The sequence below is a fragment of the Channa argus genome, chromosome 8 (genome assembly GCF_033026475.1).
Source record: "Channa argus isolate prfri chromosome 8, Channa argus male v1.0, whole genome shotgun sequence".
Lineage (NCBI taxonomy): Eukaryota > Metazoa > Chordata > Actinopteri > Anabantiformes > Channidae > Channa > Channa argus.
The window spans coordinates 26,250,875-26,269,403 of record NC_090204.1 but is presented as its reverse complement, the minus strand read 5'-3'; the positions used below and the strand labels follow the sequence as shown (position 1 = coordinate 26,269,403).

The following is an 18,529-nucleotide window of genomic DNA, read 5'->3' as shown; positions in this document are numbered from 1 at the left end:
TATCATAGGGTTGATCAATCTATCATTAGAAACTGGTTATGTACCAAAGAGGTTCCTGTAAATAAATCCCTACCTTGTCTTCACCCAGGTGTTTTAGCCAATTACAGACCAATATCCACTCTCCCATTTATTTTTAAAATGAAATGAAAAGAAATAGTTGCAAAAAGCAGCTGAAGGAAAGCTTGCTTCCTCTTGGTTGACAATAATGCTGGCAGAAGTCTGACAGAGTTTCTTTGTGTTTAGAGGAAACCATCAACATTTTTATTAATTGGCTATGATGTAACAAGGACAAACTCAGTGATCTAATCTTTTAAAGGGTATGTAATTTTAATTTGTTGTTTAAAGAAAAATGTTTTGGCTTGTAAAATGCTAAATCTTCAAGGAGTAAGCTTGGAAAAACATAACTATGTGCACTATAAAAATGCCCTGTCTTGGAGACAAATAATGTGGGCTGATTTTCTAACCAATGTAACCATGTATGCTCAGCAGCTTAAATTTGTAATAATTAAAATTAAAATTTAAAAAATAGAAACTGAAATCATCTGATGACACATTAACAGCACATGAAAATATAAATACACATCATGTAATTATTTAGCAGGTTTAAGCATAATATATTTGATAACTACTTAACTCTTAGAAGTCACATATATCACCTGTCAACACTCCTAAAAATTATGTTAATATACAAATAAACTGCATGCTCATTTACACATTACTGTACATTTTCTGTCAACATATTGAGAATATGTTCACATGTAACATAAATGGTGAGTTGAGAATAAGTTAATAATGAACATATCAATAAAATGCTACCATAGACTGTATTTTTGCCTGCCAAAATATACGATCTTGCAACAAAATATGAGTTTTCATTATTCGTAATAATATTCAATCCTGCAGTGTGTTTCTTAAGTTTGTGTGACTACAGCAATTTATGGTTGTGTTTAAGTAGTTAAAGCAGCTAGTAGGGATCAGAGGACGATTGAGGGCTGGTGTACAAGAAAATGTTACATCCATTTAACACAAAACGTGTTTGCTTTTAAGTACATCCACATTCTTTTTCTAAAACCCCAATGTCATTGTTTTTCTTGCCTGAACCTAACCAGACAAAGGTCTCTTGACAGTCTAGGGCTTTCTACACCTGTCACCCTCCCTAATCAGCAAAAGTCCCTGCAAAAATATAATCATGTTTGCAGTTCAGTTGCGTTGGAATCTATCATGGTATTATATGATATTAAGGATATTGAGTGTCAGAGTTAAGCTCTCCAAGAGACATTGTTAAGGATCAGCTGTCCATTCTCTCTGAGATGGGACAGGTAAAATTAGCCACCAATGTTCAGGAACTGTCTGTGCAGCCCTGTGTGTGCTACACAACAGATTATCAACAGACATTTGGTTGTCATTTCATGAGTTTCAGATCTTGACACTTACAACTGTTTCACTTAGAATTGACAGATCAGATTGATTTTGAGTAGAGAAATAGTCAGCGTACAAGTAGAGAAAACATTATACAAAACGTTTGACATTTTCATTTTAAATTGTAAAATGCCCCCATAATCTACTGACAGTTAAATATGCTACTTGTCTGTTGAAAAAGTTTTGTTGATAAAATGATATACTATTGGCATGTGAAATATCTATTTGCTGCTTGTGTAGTGTCAACAGATGGACTATCAAAATAAAAAGTTAGTTGTTAGTGTTCACTTTCTAAGCATACATTTAAAAAACTTCCTGTTACTCTCAGGTAAAGGTGTGGATGGTAAAATCTTGTACCAACCTAACTCTGGTTGCCGGCAGAACCCGGACTAATCAGAAGGAACTGCCCAAAATGCCTGTCCCTCCTCTAAAGCAGACCTTTGAGCTCTACCTCAGTGTCCTGGAGTCAATTGTGAAGAATGAAGAGCTAAAGCACACAAAAGAGCTAGTGGAAGAGTTTCTTAAAGCAGGAGGTGTTGGAGAAAGACTGCAAAGGGGCTTAGAAAGGAGAGCACACAACACTGTGAACTGGGTGAGCTCACTAACTTCACCAGCTTCAGATAAATTTACTGGAGCTATGTTATAAATGGGTTTCTGGGAATGACTGCTTAACACAGTCTACGATTATTTAAAGGATGACTTTTACTGATTTTGAACTTGCTTCTTATGGTTCTGGTTTGGGTAGTACATATGTACATGTATATGTACATAAATGCAATTTAACTTTTTATTGATTTCCCTGAATTAACATATATCTACTTTTAGTTGAAAAAGCCTCCAGATGACATCATTTGGAGGAGCTTTCAATTAAGATTATATTATCTTGTTGCTCACACAGTGGAGTTGGTAATCATGGTCAACCTGCAGTTCCCCAGATAAATTCATCTGAACTCTTAATAATGAAAAGAGTCTTTCAGCTAGAAATGGAAAAATATTTTTATATAGGGAAGTTCGAGTGAAGTTTATAAGAATGAATGTACATTTACACCCTAAACTAAAGTCATGGAGAGCAAGTTGAAATGTGTTGAAGTTGCCCTTTATCTCTAGACTCAATCACCATCTTATTACCTGGGACTGACATTTATAGACATATTCTGCTTCTGTGGTAAAGTTCAAAGACCTTCTGTATTACACATAGTTATAAGATCTTCAAGTTTAGAAAACAAGCCACAGTTTTAACCACAACTATATGAGTTTCATAAAATATCTTACTTAATCAGCATTAAGCAATTTCTAAGTGCTAACTTTTTACAGTTGAACTTGGATAAGATCTAGACATTAATCATTGCCCCAGAAATTGTGATTCCTTTGATTAAACATTATTTTTATTACCTGGGTGTTGTTTTTGACTCAGATATGTCACTGGACCATCACACAAAACAATTAATTAGAAACATTTTTTTCCAGCTGAGGAATATTTCTAAGCTGATAAGGCTGGTGTCAAAGGCTATACTAGAATTCATTATTCACACTTTTATTTCCACTCATCTGAAGTGAGCTTGGCATTTAACAAGTCAGCCTTTTTATGTCTGTGTCAGAAGGAACTAAACATTACCCCAGTTTTAGCAGCACTTCACTGGCTCCCAGTTCCTTTTTGCATCCATTTTAAAATCCTGATTTAGATTTTTAGAGCTATACATGGCCAAGCGCCCACCTATATTTCTGAGATGCTTAAATTTTACAATCCTTTACAAAAGCTTAGATCCAAAGACCATTTTTTACTGGTTGTCCCCCATATCCGGTTTAAAACGTGAGGTGATTGAGCCTTTCAAGCAGTGGCTCTCAGATCACAGTGGCTCCATTTGTCTTTGCACTGTTTAAACTCTTAAAAGCAGCTAAAACCCCATTGTTCAAACATGCTTTGAGTTAGATGTGAGTTTTTCCAAAATTCCTGTTTTAATGTATTTTTCTGTTTGTTTTTTATTTTTATGGGGGGCCTGGTGGATCAGTGGTAGGTTGGGATACACTGGGTTGGGATAAAGACGTCTGTGGATTCGAATCCCACCCCACCATGTGTGGCCCGCCAAGTCATCAAGGTTCCGTTCCCAAGCCCAGATAAAATTGTTGTATTGTTTATGGTAGTGTGTTTCTTAGCATGATTTTATGTATCTTATTTGATATATTATTGTAAAGCACTTTGTGATTCTTTCTGTAAAAAGTGCTTTATAAAGAAGCTTTACTTACTTACTTACTTACTTACTAAATGCATGGTTCCTGCCGCAACCCTCCCATTTTATCTGGGCTCGGGACTGGCACCAAGTCAGCCCTTGGTGGCTCGGCGGGGCCACAAGTGGTGGGGTGTAGCAGTCTGCATCCCAACCCAATGCTCTATTACTGAGGCACCAGGCTCCCTCAAATCCTTTAAAGCATGCATAATGTATATTCCTTATGTATTTGACTCTGCATGGGTATGTCACGTGTTGTTTTGATATTTTGTAGTCAACAGATGATTATCTGAAAAATGACCTGCTTGACAATCGAAAGCCTGTGGTAGTTCGTTCAAATTTTGGGATTCTCTTTACCAGAAAGGATATCGAGAAAAAGCATGACCAAATAAGGTACACACACATGCACACACTCATATGACATTTATATTTTCAAATGTATCACCACGTTTAATGCGTTTTGGTCCAATTTTACCCTCTTGTTACACCCTGGCAGTGTAGTGCAGCTCAAGTGCAAAATATGCAAGGCTGGTGCACCCATGTAGGGGAACTAGGCAACTGCCTATAGCAGCATTTCAGTAAGGGTAGCAACAGGTAAAAACAGTGAACTGTTTTTCCTGAGTGTGGAAGTGAAGCTGTGTATGCTCTGTTTCCACTGCCTGTCTCCCACTGCAGGGAGGCAGATTTCATGATGAATAAGATGGTAAATGGTCTGCACCTATATAACACTATTCTACCTATTGGTACTCAAAGTGCTTTACACTTGGGTACTTTTCACTTTTCCTTCACCCATTTGCAATCAGAATCACACACACACACTACACTTACCCAGTGCAACTAAATTGCGGTTCATTGTCTTTCTCAAGGACATTTCTTTATAATAAAAATAAACACTCTTTATATCCCAAATAAATCAGACAATAAAGACATGCAGTACTTCTTAAGCAATAGTCAAATAAACAAACAAATAAACAAACAACAAGAAGACATCTTCTCACTGAGCAATGTGTTAACCCATAATTACAAAGTCATGTTATACTACCTTCTTGTACTTATTCATCCAGTTATAAGCAGCTTCTTAAACTCAGTGAAAGTTTTACATGTTTTAAATTCAACCAAACTTTTGTCATTTTCAATTTATTTCAGAGAAAACTGCAGGATTAATTTATGGCATAATGCACAGTTTATCAATGTATCTTAAAAAAGGCTGAGCAACTAAGACCTTTAAAGGAAGTGTGACTATGTTGTTGTAGGACTACAATATGCAATTGTTACTGATTTTTCTTTTCTCTACCTAGGTGTGCCGCTGAGTTCATTGCAAGTATATTGGATATAAAGACAAAGATTGACAAGTAAGTTCTGGCCCCAAAATATTTTTAAAAGATTAATTACAATTCTCATATTCATAAAAAATGGGTATGCTGTGTAATTCACAAATACATTTACTTTTCATTGAAAAACAAAAATAGAATGCAAAAAAATCACTGAATTCTATTTTGATTGTAAATAGTACAAAGAAAATATCAAATGTTAAAACTGAGAAATAAAAATGTAAAAAAATATTCCACATTCAAAAAGGTTGGGACGGGTATGTGTAACACTGTGTAGCATCACCTCTTCATTTAACAATTTTGTTTTTAAGTAATGACATTTGTTATGCTACATGTGCAATACATGGTGGGAGATGTATTAATTATTGAACATGTTTTGCCGTAACTGACATAATCATTACTAGAATCACTTCTAGCATTTCTGCACACTGTTTATCACATGTGGCTACTTAAGGAGGTCTATAGGGGTGACTGTGGTGCAGGAAGGTAGAGCAGTTGTCCCCAAATCTCACAGTTATTGATTCTATCCCTGGCTCATTCAGTCAGATGTTAAAGTGTCCTTAAGCAAGACAGCGTACACCAAGTTAGCTGCTCCTGATGAGCGTTGGTTGTCCAGCTGCATTAGCAGCTCCCCAGTAGGTGTGTGAGTGTGTCTGATTGTGATTGCGAATGGATAAATAATATGCAGTGTAAAGCCCTTTGAGTGCCAATAGGTAAAAAAGTGCTATATAAGTGCAGCCCATCTACCATAAAGCTAGAGACTATATAGTGACTATGCAGATTTGTGGAAAATATTCATATTGGGGCTGATGTGATCTGAAGTGTACTATAGACAAAGCACACAGGGTGTCATGTTTATTTATTCAGGCCAGATTACCATAGTTGTTGGAACTTTAAAAATGTCAACACACCCAAATAGTTATCATTGGCTCATTAAACCTGCTTTTACTCTGAATTTTCACTTATATTTTTTGTTTGAAAAAAAGAAAAATCAACTTATCTGACATAATTACATGTTATAAACGATTTCACAGGCTAAAACTGTGTCTTCTTGCTTCAGACTAGACTGTAAAGTGGTGAGTTCATGTAGTCAGGATCAAACCACTGACCTGAGTGCATTTAAGCAAGGTGACAGAGATGTTCAGATGTTCAGAGATGTATAGTTCAGCTTTTATTTATATAAATAATATTTTAGCTTTTATTTGTATAATTCCAGAAAAACCTGTTCAAAAAATGAGTGCAGCCAGAGTTAATAAATTCACCGTTAATCCATCCAATTTTGTTTCTACCAGTTGTGATAAATATGTTTTTAAATTTGCTAATGACACTTCAGTGGTTGGGCTCATGACCCACCTCTCAGATGATTTACCATAAAAGAACCAGGTGACCAATTTAGAAAGCTAGTGTATAGATTATATTATCTGTCTCAACACTTTCAAAACTAGAGATAATAATATGGGAGAAACAAAATATTAGAAATGCATTTCTAATATTGTAACTGAAATGTGAACATTTTTATAAATTTCTTGGCATTATAATCTTTGCAAATCTGTTATACCCCTGTTCTAGGGGAACCTATTTATAACAAGATGTGCTCCAAAAATTAATGACAGTATGTATAACCTTAACTCCTAAAACAAAACAGGAGGAAAAAAATGAGTAAAACAAAAGGTCTTCTTACTATATCTATATCTATATCTAGCTATCTATCTCTATCCATCTATCTATTTAGCTATCCCTATATCTATATGTATCTCTATCTCTATATCTATACAGGTGCTGGTCAAATAATTAGAATATCTTAAAAAAGTTGATGTATTTGACTAATTCCAGAAGTGAAACTTGTATAATGTATGCATTCATTGTGTTCAAGTGTTTATTCAAGTGTTTATTTCTTTTAATTTTGATGATTATAACTGACAACTATAAAAACCCAAATTCAGTATTTCAGAAAATTGGAATAAAAAAAAAAACACTCAAAACTTATTTGGGCCTCCTTTTGCCTGAATTACTACAGCAATGCGGTGTGGTATGGAGTCGATCAGTCTGTGGCACTGCTCAGGTGTTATGAGAGCCCATGTTGCTCTGATAGTGGCCTTCAGCTCTTCTGCATTGTTAGGTCTGGCATATCGCATCTTCCTCTTCACAATGCCCCATAGATTTTCTATGGGGTTAAGGTCAGGCGAGTTTGCTGACCAATCAAGAACAAGGATACCATAGTCCTTATACCAGCTACTGGTATATTTGGCACTGTGTGCAGGTGCCAAGTCCTGTTGGAAAAGAAAATCTGCATCTCCATAAAGGGGGTCAACAGCAGGAAGCATGAAATGCTCTAAAATGTCTTGGTATACAGCTGCGTTGACCTTGGACCTCAGAAAACACAGTGGAGCAACACCAGCAGATGACATGGCACCCAAACCATCACTGACTGCGGAAACTTTACACTGGACCTCAGGCAACGTGGATTCTCTGCCTCTCCTCTCTTCCTCCAGACTCTGGGACCCTGATGTCCAAAGGAAATGCACAATTTACTTTCATCAGAGAACATAACTTGTCACAATTCTCTCCAGGGTGCGGTTATCACTATTGCTTGTACACTTTTTTCTACCACATCTTTTCCTTCCCTTCACCTCTCTATTAATGTGCTGGACACAGATCTCTGTGAACAACCAGCCTCTTTTGCAATGACCTTTTGTGTCTTTCCCTCCTTGTGCAAGATGTCAATGGTCGTCTTTTGGACAACTGTCAAATCAGCAGTCCTTCCCATGATTGTGTAGCCTACAGAACTAGACTGAGAGACCATTTAAAATCCTTTCTTTGTATTGGTCTTAAGTAATATTCTAATTTTATGAGATACTGAATTTGGGGTTTTCATTAGTGAGTTATAATCATCAAAATTAAAAGAAATAAACACTTGAAATATCAGTCTGTGTGGAATGAATGTATCCATTATACAGGTTTCACTTCTTGAATGGAATTAGCAAAATACATCAACTTTGCGAAGATATTCTAATTATTTGACCAGCACCTGTATATACATTTAGGTGACAATCAGTTCGAATGGCCCAATCCCTGAACCACCTGAGGCTCAACCTCCCTCAGACAAACCCACACAAAACACACCCAACACACAAAGAGGAAGAAAAAGAGACAACATAACTATAATAACACAAGTAATGACTCAGGTGAGAAAGTAACATTTAAAGAATTCTCCTAGCAGAGAATTTAAGTCACATCAGGGAAAGCTATGATTCTATTTTACTGGTCAGGCTGGCAACGCATCTATGGTCTACCCCGCCTCTCGCCCACTGTAAGCTGGCATAGTCTCCAGCCCCCTGTAACCCCTGTTTAGCCTATCCTCTGGAATTTTCAACTCTGCAGTTCACCTGCCTTTGATATTGCTTTGTTTTCTTGAGCTTTTGGTCTGAGGTTTGGTTTCTTTTTTACCCAGTGTTATTTGTTTTTCCTGGTGTATATCCTCAATGTATTCGACCATCAATTTATTTTTGCACCTTTTGATTTCCTGTACCCAAGCTCCTGTTTGTTCACAGTACCATGCAGAAAACGGTATGTGGGAAGGGGCGAGGATCTGGCAGGTGGGTGATAAATTAATGGTGGGCAAATGAGCAGTTGAGGAGTAAATCAAGATACGGATCAACAAACTAACAGGAAATGAAATGAAGAATCTTGTGCTTAATGCTCATCAGTGAGCATATATACAGTACTTATAGCACAAATGTTACAATGGAATCCTTTCTCTGCATTTAACACATCCTCCTGGGGGGCGCAGTGGGCAGCCACTGGATGGTGTAGGGGGGGTAGGCTGGGATTTGATCCTGCTGCCAGACCGCCTAAAAAAATATTGAAGTCATATTTCGTCCTCCATGCCCATGTAAATGGTAAATGTTCTGCACTTATATAGCACTTTTCTACCTATTGGCACTCAAAGCGCTTTCACTGCTTCTTATTCATCCATTTACACTCACAATCACAAATCACACACACAGACCAATGGGGGAGCTGCTATGCAGCTGGCCAACACTCACCGGGAGCAACTAAGTTGGGGTTCAGTCTCTCGCTCAAGGACACTTCGACAGGTGACTAGAGGAGCCAGGATCGAACCACAAACTGCGAGATTGGTGGACGACGGTCTACCTTCCTGTACCACAGTTGGCCCCGTACTACTGCATGAGGCAACTTCTGTGATTCAGTAAAATCTGCATTATCTATAGTAGTATCTGCATTATGTGTAAAGCATCTGTAGAGGTTCAGCAGGGAGTAGAGGTGACAGCAGGTTAAATACAGAAGGGACTGACTGGCAAAATGATTAAGGTGAGGGCAGGACAATCTGGAAGAGAGCTAAAGCACTACAGGGTGAGAGTGAGTAAGTGTGTGAATGTGAGTGGCATACCATGATTAGGAAAGGAAAACACCTAGGTGTGACAAGCAGGTAGCAGAGGATACGAGAGAGAGAATAAGAGAGACGGACTGGGGATGTGAATAAGGTTCTTGAGTGGAAGTTGATAAGGGGCTTTGTCTGTGAATGGACCAAAAGGAGGCAAGAGTCTAAGGAAAATAAGTCCAGGTTAGGGATCATGAGTCTTTTCTACTAATCAAGAAGAAATTACAGACATTTTGTGGTTAGAAGGATAAGTCTTGTTCAAACTAAACCTTTTGCATATAACATTTCAATATCAGGGCACTGCTGCCAATGCTGTTTTGCCAATCTAATTTGATTACATAAGATATTTCAAGAATATATGTATTGTAGTGTTAAGTGACTGGCACTGACTTTATTTAAAAACTGACATAATTTTAAATTACCAAATTTTTTTTTTTACTTTTAGCAACAGCAAATGCAAAACAGCCACTAGGGACATTAGTGGACAAAGTTTTAAATGTTTTTGTGGCTAATCTTAAAACTAATGTTTGTGTTTTTCAGTAACACACTACCAGTTGACAACATGGAAGGGCAGCCACTGTGTATGAAGCAATACGAGCAGGTGATATCATCTTGCCGTATCCCTGGTCTGAAGACAGACTCATTGTTGTTTAATGCCAAGAGTTCGAATCCCCCGAAACACATCTCTGTAGTACACAACTGTCAGGTGAGGAGGGTCACATTTATGTCAAACGTCTGTATCTGAGGGTTCTTTTGTTTTGTTTTGCTTTGGGTCAGCAACTTATTAATCTTGTGCCTGTTGTCCAGGGATAAACTTTTGTATATCAGCTTTTCAGCAAAATCTGGTTCTTTGGTCTCACCTTTTACAACTACTATTTTGTCTATAGTAAATAAATTCATGGAAGTCTTCCAAAGGGAGGGGGCACAGGAGTATAGCCTGGGTATCTTGACCTAGCAGGGCAAGAGAACTCTTACTCGGACAGGGCATATTGTCATTTTCACAGCCTCCCCCTGAATGCAGGATATAATGATTGCATGGACAGGGGCCCTGGCCGGGCATTTTCAGCACATCCCCACGTTTTGGTTTACAAGGTCTGTCCGGCATTCTCCCCTGCCAGATGATAGAACTCATTCGATGCAACTTATTAGATGCAGAGCGGAGTAGAGCTGTCCTAGATATACAGCCTCAGATCTGATGACACACCCACAAAGTCCAACCATAACTAGGACAAAAGACTAATGGCAAAGCCCAACTTAGGTTCAGATAAGGCTGTTCTTCCAAGTCACTTCCCTTCAGGTTTCTCCATCATTGCCCATGTAGGTGTTAAAGTCCTCCAGCAGAATTATCGAGTCCCCATGTTGTACTTTCTCAAAGACCCCACCCAAGGTCTCCAAGAAGGCCTGATACTCTGAATAAGAGCCATCTTCTTGGAGCCTTTCCCAGCTCTCATTAGGCAAGAGGCAGGGTACACCCTGGACAGCTCACCAGTCTATCTCAGGGCCAACACAGAGAGACAACCATTCACACTCATTCAAACCTGCAGGCAATTTAGAGTCACCAATTAACCTAACATTCGTGTGTTTGGACTGGAAGGAAACCACAGTACCATTTGATCCAAAACAGAGACGTTTAGCTTTCAAGTGACAGAGCTAATCACTCCACCACCATGCTGCCCACTAGTGCTTCAATAATTCAAAAAATGTTGACTTGAAACAATTTATCTACTGCTTCTACAGAGAGTAGTTGCATTAGCACTTTATTTGCATAAGAATAGGGCTGACTTGATAGGACTGATCAGCTTATTGATTTTAATCATGTGATAAAATAATTTCCACTAAGAAAACCTAGGGCACTGGAATGCCCTTGGTACTTGACCCAGTTTGTAATCCAGTCTTGTTCTCATGTGTGTATTTGTAATTATTCCCCTGGGATGCAGTTCTTCGTGCTGAATGTGTACAATAGTGATGGGACTCCGCTGACGGTTGAACAGTTATGTGTTCAGCTAGACAGGATTTGCAATTCTTCACCAGAGACAAACTTGGAGTCAGTTGGCATCCTCACCACACAACAACGTGACATCTGGAGCAAAGCCTACTTCAATGTTGTTCTGGGTAAGCACAATTCTGCTTTCACACAAGAACAAATGACCTAATTCATTATGTAAAAACATATTCAATAGGATACCTGGTGTTGAGTTGCCTTCTGAATGTAACTGAGTGATTTCATTTTATTTTTTAATGTTTGATATAATATCTCGAACAAACCATTATATTACAGTATAGTATGTACAGTACACCCTACATTTGCATTCAAACATTGAGCCACATACTCTGACAAGCATATTATATTACAGCCAAACTCTTCTAATGTATTTTACAATTAAGCACAGACTCTGCAACGTATCTTGAATGATCCACCACAAATGTCTTTTCATCTACAAATGTATTTTTGTTAAAAGTTAGTCAACTGTTGTTTCCAACAGTACCAATACTACCTGACATAGTAATAAAAGTATGGGGAGGGAAAAGGTCTAAACAGTTGCTTGCTTATTTTCAATTGTATACTAAACATAAAATAATAATTTGAGATTTTCTGTAAATTCTTGCATATATGATCTGTTAAAATATGTGTGTTTACATACAATCTTAATCTTTTCTCTGTATATGTTGTTGTGTTCAGATAAGACCAATCGAGAATCACTGTCAGCTATCCAAAGCAGCATCTTCATAGTTTGTTTGGATAGAGCAATGACACCAGTGCTGGATGAGATTATGTATCGCAAAAGTGGTATTCTCCAGATGTTGCATGGAGGAGGCAGCCACTGGAACAGTGGGAATCGCTGGTTTGACAAAGGGTTACAGGTGACACAACACATACAAATTATGCAGAGACGAACTGTAATGCATAATGCTGGGTTTTTTTCCCCAAGCAAAAACTAGAAACCAATATTAGTTATTGCAGAAAAACAAACCATAGATTTGACCAAGCAAAAAGCCATAGTCTGAAAGATTTACTTTCACATTGCTTTTATTCTTCAACCTCTTTTTGTCATAGTTATTTTGAATTTCTCACTCATTTCTACACTGGAAACAGACACTTCTTAATTAGAAGCATCTATCAAAATGTGGGTTTTCAACCCAGTTATGAGGACCTCCGGTGATGTTTGCCAGGACGTTTACCTGTTCAGTAAAAGTAGAAGCAGAGGAAAATATTAGGCAGTCAAAAGGGGAAGGCAGTGAAAAAAGATCATTTTGTCATTTGCAAATGACTGTGACTATATTTATTCTGTGACAATTTTTTACAAAAATGTTTTAAGTCTTGTAGCCTTGAAACTTTAAAATAACAAACAGGAAAATCAATGAACTTTACTTACTGTCCACTGCATCCAGCTAACATTAACTTTTTGTCAGAGCAAGAGCTGGAGAAACTAAGGGAGGAGCTCATCCTCCATGATCAGTCTGGTGCCAAAACCCAGCTCCTCAATCTTCTTCTGCTTTTGTGAAGAAAAACTTTCCTTGAATTGCACCTTGTGGGAAAACGTAAAGCAGCCAATTAGAGCGTAGCCTCAAGTCACCTGTCAAAAAGATTGCAATGTCACATATACTGTCACTTTACCAGAGCCCTGGACACAGAAGTATACAGAATCCTTTAGAATTAACCAAATACTGTTATAAATATTTTTTTAAGTTGTTGACATGACTAGAGAGAATAAACATTTTCTTATAATTACTCTGCAATTTTTTATTTATTTATAATAAACCCCTTTCTTATTTGGATATTTGAAAGGGGATGGCACCCCCTACTGACTAGCTGCTACCGTTGAAAACATAAAGTTGTTCATGCAATGAACTTTTGTGTGTGGTGAAATCAATACCACCAAAAAATGATAAGGACGTACTGAAGTTTTTCAAAAATACTAAGCTTCTTACAATATATAAGCTGCCTCCAGTATTTCCCATTGTAATGTAGTGGAGAAGAAACACTAACATGAAACACAATTACTCAAGTAAAAGTACATCAAAATTGTACTTAAACATTACCTGGGTAAATATATTTAGTAATGTTTCACTGCTGTGTAGAAACACAGAAGTAATGTTACATTTGGTAACAATTACTGAGACAATATCAGAATAAAATGGTTTTGTTAGCAAACAACTGTTAGTTACTACAACAGTTACCTAAAACTTAGCTTGTTTGACATCAACCAAAAGCTAAGGGTGTGTCTGAAACCACCCCCTCTCATTCCCTACTCCCTATATAAGTATATCAAGTAGTAGTGGGCAGTCATTTGGCATTTTGAAAACTTAACTATCGTGGTCACGTTGTGTCATCACTAACAGTCACATTTTATCTTCCCTAAAATGCAGAGCATTGTATTGTGGAATTGTTATCAGAAAGAGTACATGGTAGGTATTCTACTTTTAGTGTTGCATTGTGGAGTAATTTGAGTGCACTGTAGTGGTTAGATTTAGACCCTCAACATTTGGACAATACTACAAAATTGCGAGAACAGGGGCAGGGGAGAATTTCTTAGACACCCAGTTCAGACTGTTCTCATAACAGAAGTATCAAAAAGCGCTGCTTTGTCCTTGTCACTGTTTGTAGCATTTTGATGTTTCACGCCAAAGTGTACCTGCAGGTACTGGACACCTATGTTGCCAGGGCGCCAAATAGTGGCGCTCTTGGATCCTCCAATAGTGATGCCAAAGGATACCTGTGGTGCCACTATGATAGGCCAAAGGACATACAAAGCAACACAATTTGACACCTTAGTAAGTATCATTATCTGATGGACTGGGATAAGAATGTGTTAGTTAGGCAGGAAAAGTTTTTAACAACTGGTTGAACAGACAAAGTCTAGAGTATCATACACACATCCACTCTACAAACTCACATTTTGCTGAATATTTTTGATCAACCGTCCAGCTGTGACTCAAGATTAAGGGTGCTTTTACTTTAAAAATCTCAAGTTTTCTTTTTATAGTTTGTTGATCACAATGCTAAAAGAACAATGAACTTAAAAAAACATTTTTTTAAAAGAAGCTGCTGGAACACATTTTCTATTTCTGTACTGTCAAACTGTGAATAAAAATGTAGTACAAGTAAAAGCATATAAAACCACACTACACTGTGTAAAACAATTAAAGAATTATAATATAAACTATTGTAGAAACCACCTGGTGGTTTTATTATTTATTTACTTATTATGGTGAACAAGGGTCAGCTTAAAAAGAATTATGCTGGTATAAATAACAGGTGAAAGAAGAAAGTGCATTGCAGCTTGCTGTGTGTGGGACTCCATATCTGCAGGTTATCCAGCAGGTTTCTTGTTTGTATGAAGTAATGTTGATTAACTCATTATTAGTATTTTAAAACTACTGTTTTATGGATATTGTGGATCCTGTGATCCTTTAAACTAACAACATATGGATTTCTTAAAAATCAGTAACACTAATTTACACAGTATAAATATACATTTAAAAAAATGGATATTATGCTAATGCTGGGTTTGTGTATCTGGTCTTTTTTGTCAGGTGATTATTGGAGAAGATGGGACGTGGGGTATAAACAGCTCACATGCCACTGCTGATGGTTCAGTCTTAATGAACATGTGTGACCATGTTGTAGCAAACATGTGAGTATATAAGCTTTTTTTCACCCCTTGTTTAAAAAAGATTTTCACCAATGAGGCAAGTTTACAAATAGATTTTAAACTTTCAGGAGAAATTTATGGAAAATATAAGAAGTTAAATCTACAGTGAAATGATATCATGAAAGTAGGGCATTTTAAGTATAGACATGCAAATGGTAATTTCTTTCTTTAACAATTTATGGAAACAAAAGCTAACAACAGTGGTTGGGTATAGTACAACAAAAAAGCTCAGTGTCTCAATAACGTGTCAATTGTTAGATGTCGTCTTATGGTATCAAAATGTAAACAGCAATCAGCTTGTTTGAGTACTGAACAACAGTTGGACATGTGCATTCAAATGTTTGTGCATTCAAAAAGGTCAAATTAAGTTTACCTATAACGGTTATAGGGCATCATAGGTGCATTCTAAAAATTAACCCAGTAGTCAAATATCCCAAATTGTCTGTGAGTAGAGTACATACAGTGCTCCTGATTAATCACTTATATGGATGGATGATAAAGTAATATTAATCTCTTTATGATACACTTCTAATTTATGAGTTTTACATCACAGAATAATTTTCAATTAAAAATTGAATGCTGTATGCTGTTTGCAAGTATTTTGCTACTTTCACTGGCTAATTTCAATTCATATGGGAAAACAATGTTACTTTGAGTACCATTCTAATAAGTTGGACTATTGTAATAATAATAATAATAATAATAATAATAATAATAATATATTTCAGAAAGAACAGGATGGTTTGTTCAGCTACTCACTACAAAGCACATTAGACCTGATAAAAGCATTTCCTCTTATACATAAACTATTCAGTTCTTTGACTAAAACACTTCTGTAAAACATTTAATGTTGAGCCACAAAACCATCACTCGGTTTACAGAGATAATTCTGCATGATAGTGAATTAATGAGCATTCTAAAAAAACAAATCACATTCTTTATGAACAAACAGCATTAAATCTAAAGACATACACTTACACTTCTTACACTTCTTCGTGCTTCCATATTATATTATTCTGTACTGGTGTAATGTTTCAGGTCATTGTCTTGCAGAATCGCCAAGCTTCTTTTAAGCTTTAGGGTTGGGGAAACTTTGATAAGCTTAGGAATTCATTTTCACCTCCACAATTGCAAGTGGTTTAGGTTCAGAGGCAGGAAGACATCCCCAAATCTTTGACGCTCCCTCCATTAACTTCAATTTTGGGATGATGTTTTCATGTTTGTACACTGTTCTCTTTTCATGCTGTGTATTCTTGCCAAACAATTCTAGCATCATTTTATCTTTCAACAAGCCATTTTCCCAGTAGTGTTGTAGTTCCTGGCATAGATATCTGCCATGTTCAATGTTTTACAATTGGTTGACTCATAAACACAGATGTTAACCAACCCTTATAATTCCTTCAAGTCTTAACCTGTTACTCTAGAGTTCTATTTTTTTTTACCATATTGTGCAAATCACATAGTGCCTTTGGAGTGATTATGGCTGGGCTTCCCACTTTTATGGAGAGTAGCAACAATATCAAATCTTCTCAGTTTATAGATATCTAACTGTGGACTGAGAAATATCTTAAGTCTTTATTAGATTACTCTCTTATTATGTAAACCCAGCTACATGGAAATCATTGTGTGATCAATCTTGATCGTAGGTCTTCTGAGATGCTTTATGCTACTTAGAAATAACACACTGACTTAGTTTCAGTGTTTTCATATAAAATTTTATAATTTTTTTTAATCGACTTCAGGATTAAAAATAGATGACTCCAATAAACAATAACCTAGTGTTTCCATTACTTTTTCCACCATCACTTATTTTGTTTAATGGGTTTGTTCAATAAATAAAGAAACAATCATGACTTTTTTTTGTCAGCTTAAAAAAATTGTTTATATTGACAGTTGTGTAGATTATAAATTGATTATAAAACTATGAAGATTAAATCAAATTTCATGATGAATTTCTGCCTAAAGCCAGGGAAGTGACTTTTTATAGCCCTTGTAAATAATGATGCAAATCTTACTAATCAAACAGAAATTGTTGCTTTTCTTCTTGTGTTGCTTACGGGATCATTTAAACATTTTAAAAAGTGACCACATCTGTATCACTGCCAGTGCTCTCCATTTAGTCTGTGTTACAGGGAGCTTCCTCCTCACCACTCCACAGTAACATGTGTTCCACATTGAGTGTACCATAATTATATTAAAAGAATAGTATGTTTTCAGACTCTGATTTTAACTAGGTTATAGTGCATCTGTTATCTCTGTACCTGCAAATGTGCAAGCAAACTTGCTCAGAGTGCTATAAGCTGATAAGAATTTGACAATATTTACACCACATCAGATGATTCTGATCTTTACAATGTTTGTTAAAATTATGAAACTTGCAACTTATAGGATAACATCCCTTACATATATAAATAACCAATTTGACCTTTTTCTAAACATTCAGTTTATGTTTAACATACTTGTGGTTTTTTGGTTCTAAAGTGCACCTTCAGATGGCATGGTGGGTTATTAGTGTGCAACATCATAACTTTATCAAAATTATTGGGTATTAAATCTTTTATAAAGACTCTAGTTGTTCCATTAGCAAAAACTAATGTTAATAAATACTAATTAGTAGTAATAATTAGTCCTCCTTAGCCCTTGGTAACTGGTCATGATTTCCACATACTCTAAGATAAATGCAGAAGGACAGAGACAATTATAATATACACTATTGTGTAGTGTGGTTGCTAGAGTTAACCCACAGACAAATCAATTTAGTCCAAATGATAACTGAGAAATGTATTAAAACAATTGATGATAGGCAGGCTGAACACAATTTTCATGCAACATTTGAGATCAAATTTATAATTAATCTTGTTACAAATTAAGAATCCCTAATTAAACGCATCTTTAGCAACATATTTCCTTAAACTGAAAACTCAAAATCATCTTCTTCCTCTTTTCCTTTCAGCTGTTCCTTTTCCCTTTGCCATAGCGAATCATGTGCCTCTGTCTAACCTTGTACCTCCTCTTCTCTCACACAAACTAACTTTATGTTTTCTCTCACTACATCTATAAATCTCTTCCTCAGTCTTCCTTTAGACTTCCTGCCTGGCAGCTCCAATCTCAGTCCTTTTACCGATATATTCACCATCTCTCCTCTGAACATGTCCAAACCACCTCAATCTGGCCTCTGACTTTATCTCCAACACATCTAACATGATCTGTCCCTCTGATGTCCTCATTCCTGATCCTGTCCATCCTCGTCACTCCCAAAGAGAACCTCAACATCTTAAGCTCTGCTACCTCCAGCTCTGCCTCCTGTCTTTGTGCCACTGTCTCTAAGCCGAACAACATCGCTGGTCTCACTACCTTCTTGAACTCCTTTCCTTTCATTCTCGCTGATACTCTTTTAACACACAACACACCTGACACTTTTCTCCACCCGTTCCAACTTCCTTGCACTCGCCTCTTCACCTCTTTTCCACACTCTCCGTTGCTCTGAACCGTTGACCC

At 36.7% G+C, this 18,529-nt stretch overlaps 1 protein-coding gene across 1 annotated transcript in view; it reads left to right on the top strand.

Moving 5' to 3' along the window:
• The first annotated feature begins 1,759 nt into the window (after positions 1-1,759).
• Positions 1,760-18,529, top strand: part of LOC137131912 (carnitine O-acetyltransferase-like) — a 38,609-nt gene continuing 21,839 nt past the window's right edge. Inside the window, exons 1-7 of the mRNA XM_067513795.1 lie at positions 1,760-2,011; positions 3,919-4,037; positions 4,943-4,996; positions 9,918-10,083; positions 11,315-11,489; positions 12,058-12,239; positions 14,913-15,013. Coding sequence (XP_067369896.1) covers positions 1,760-2,011; positions 3,919-4,037; positions 4,943-4,996; positions 9,918-10,083; positions 11,315-11,489; positions 12,058-12,239; positions 14,913-15,013 — 1,049 coding nt within the window. The remainder of the gene's footprint in view (positions 2,012-3,918; positions 4,038-4,942; positions 4,997-9,917; positions 10,084-11,314; positions 11,490-12,057; positions 12,240-14,912; positions 15,014-18,529) is intronic.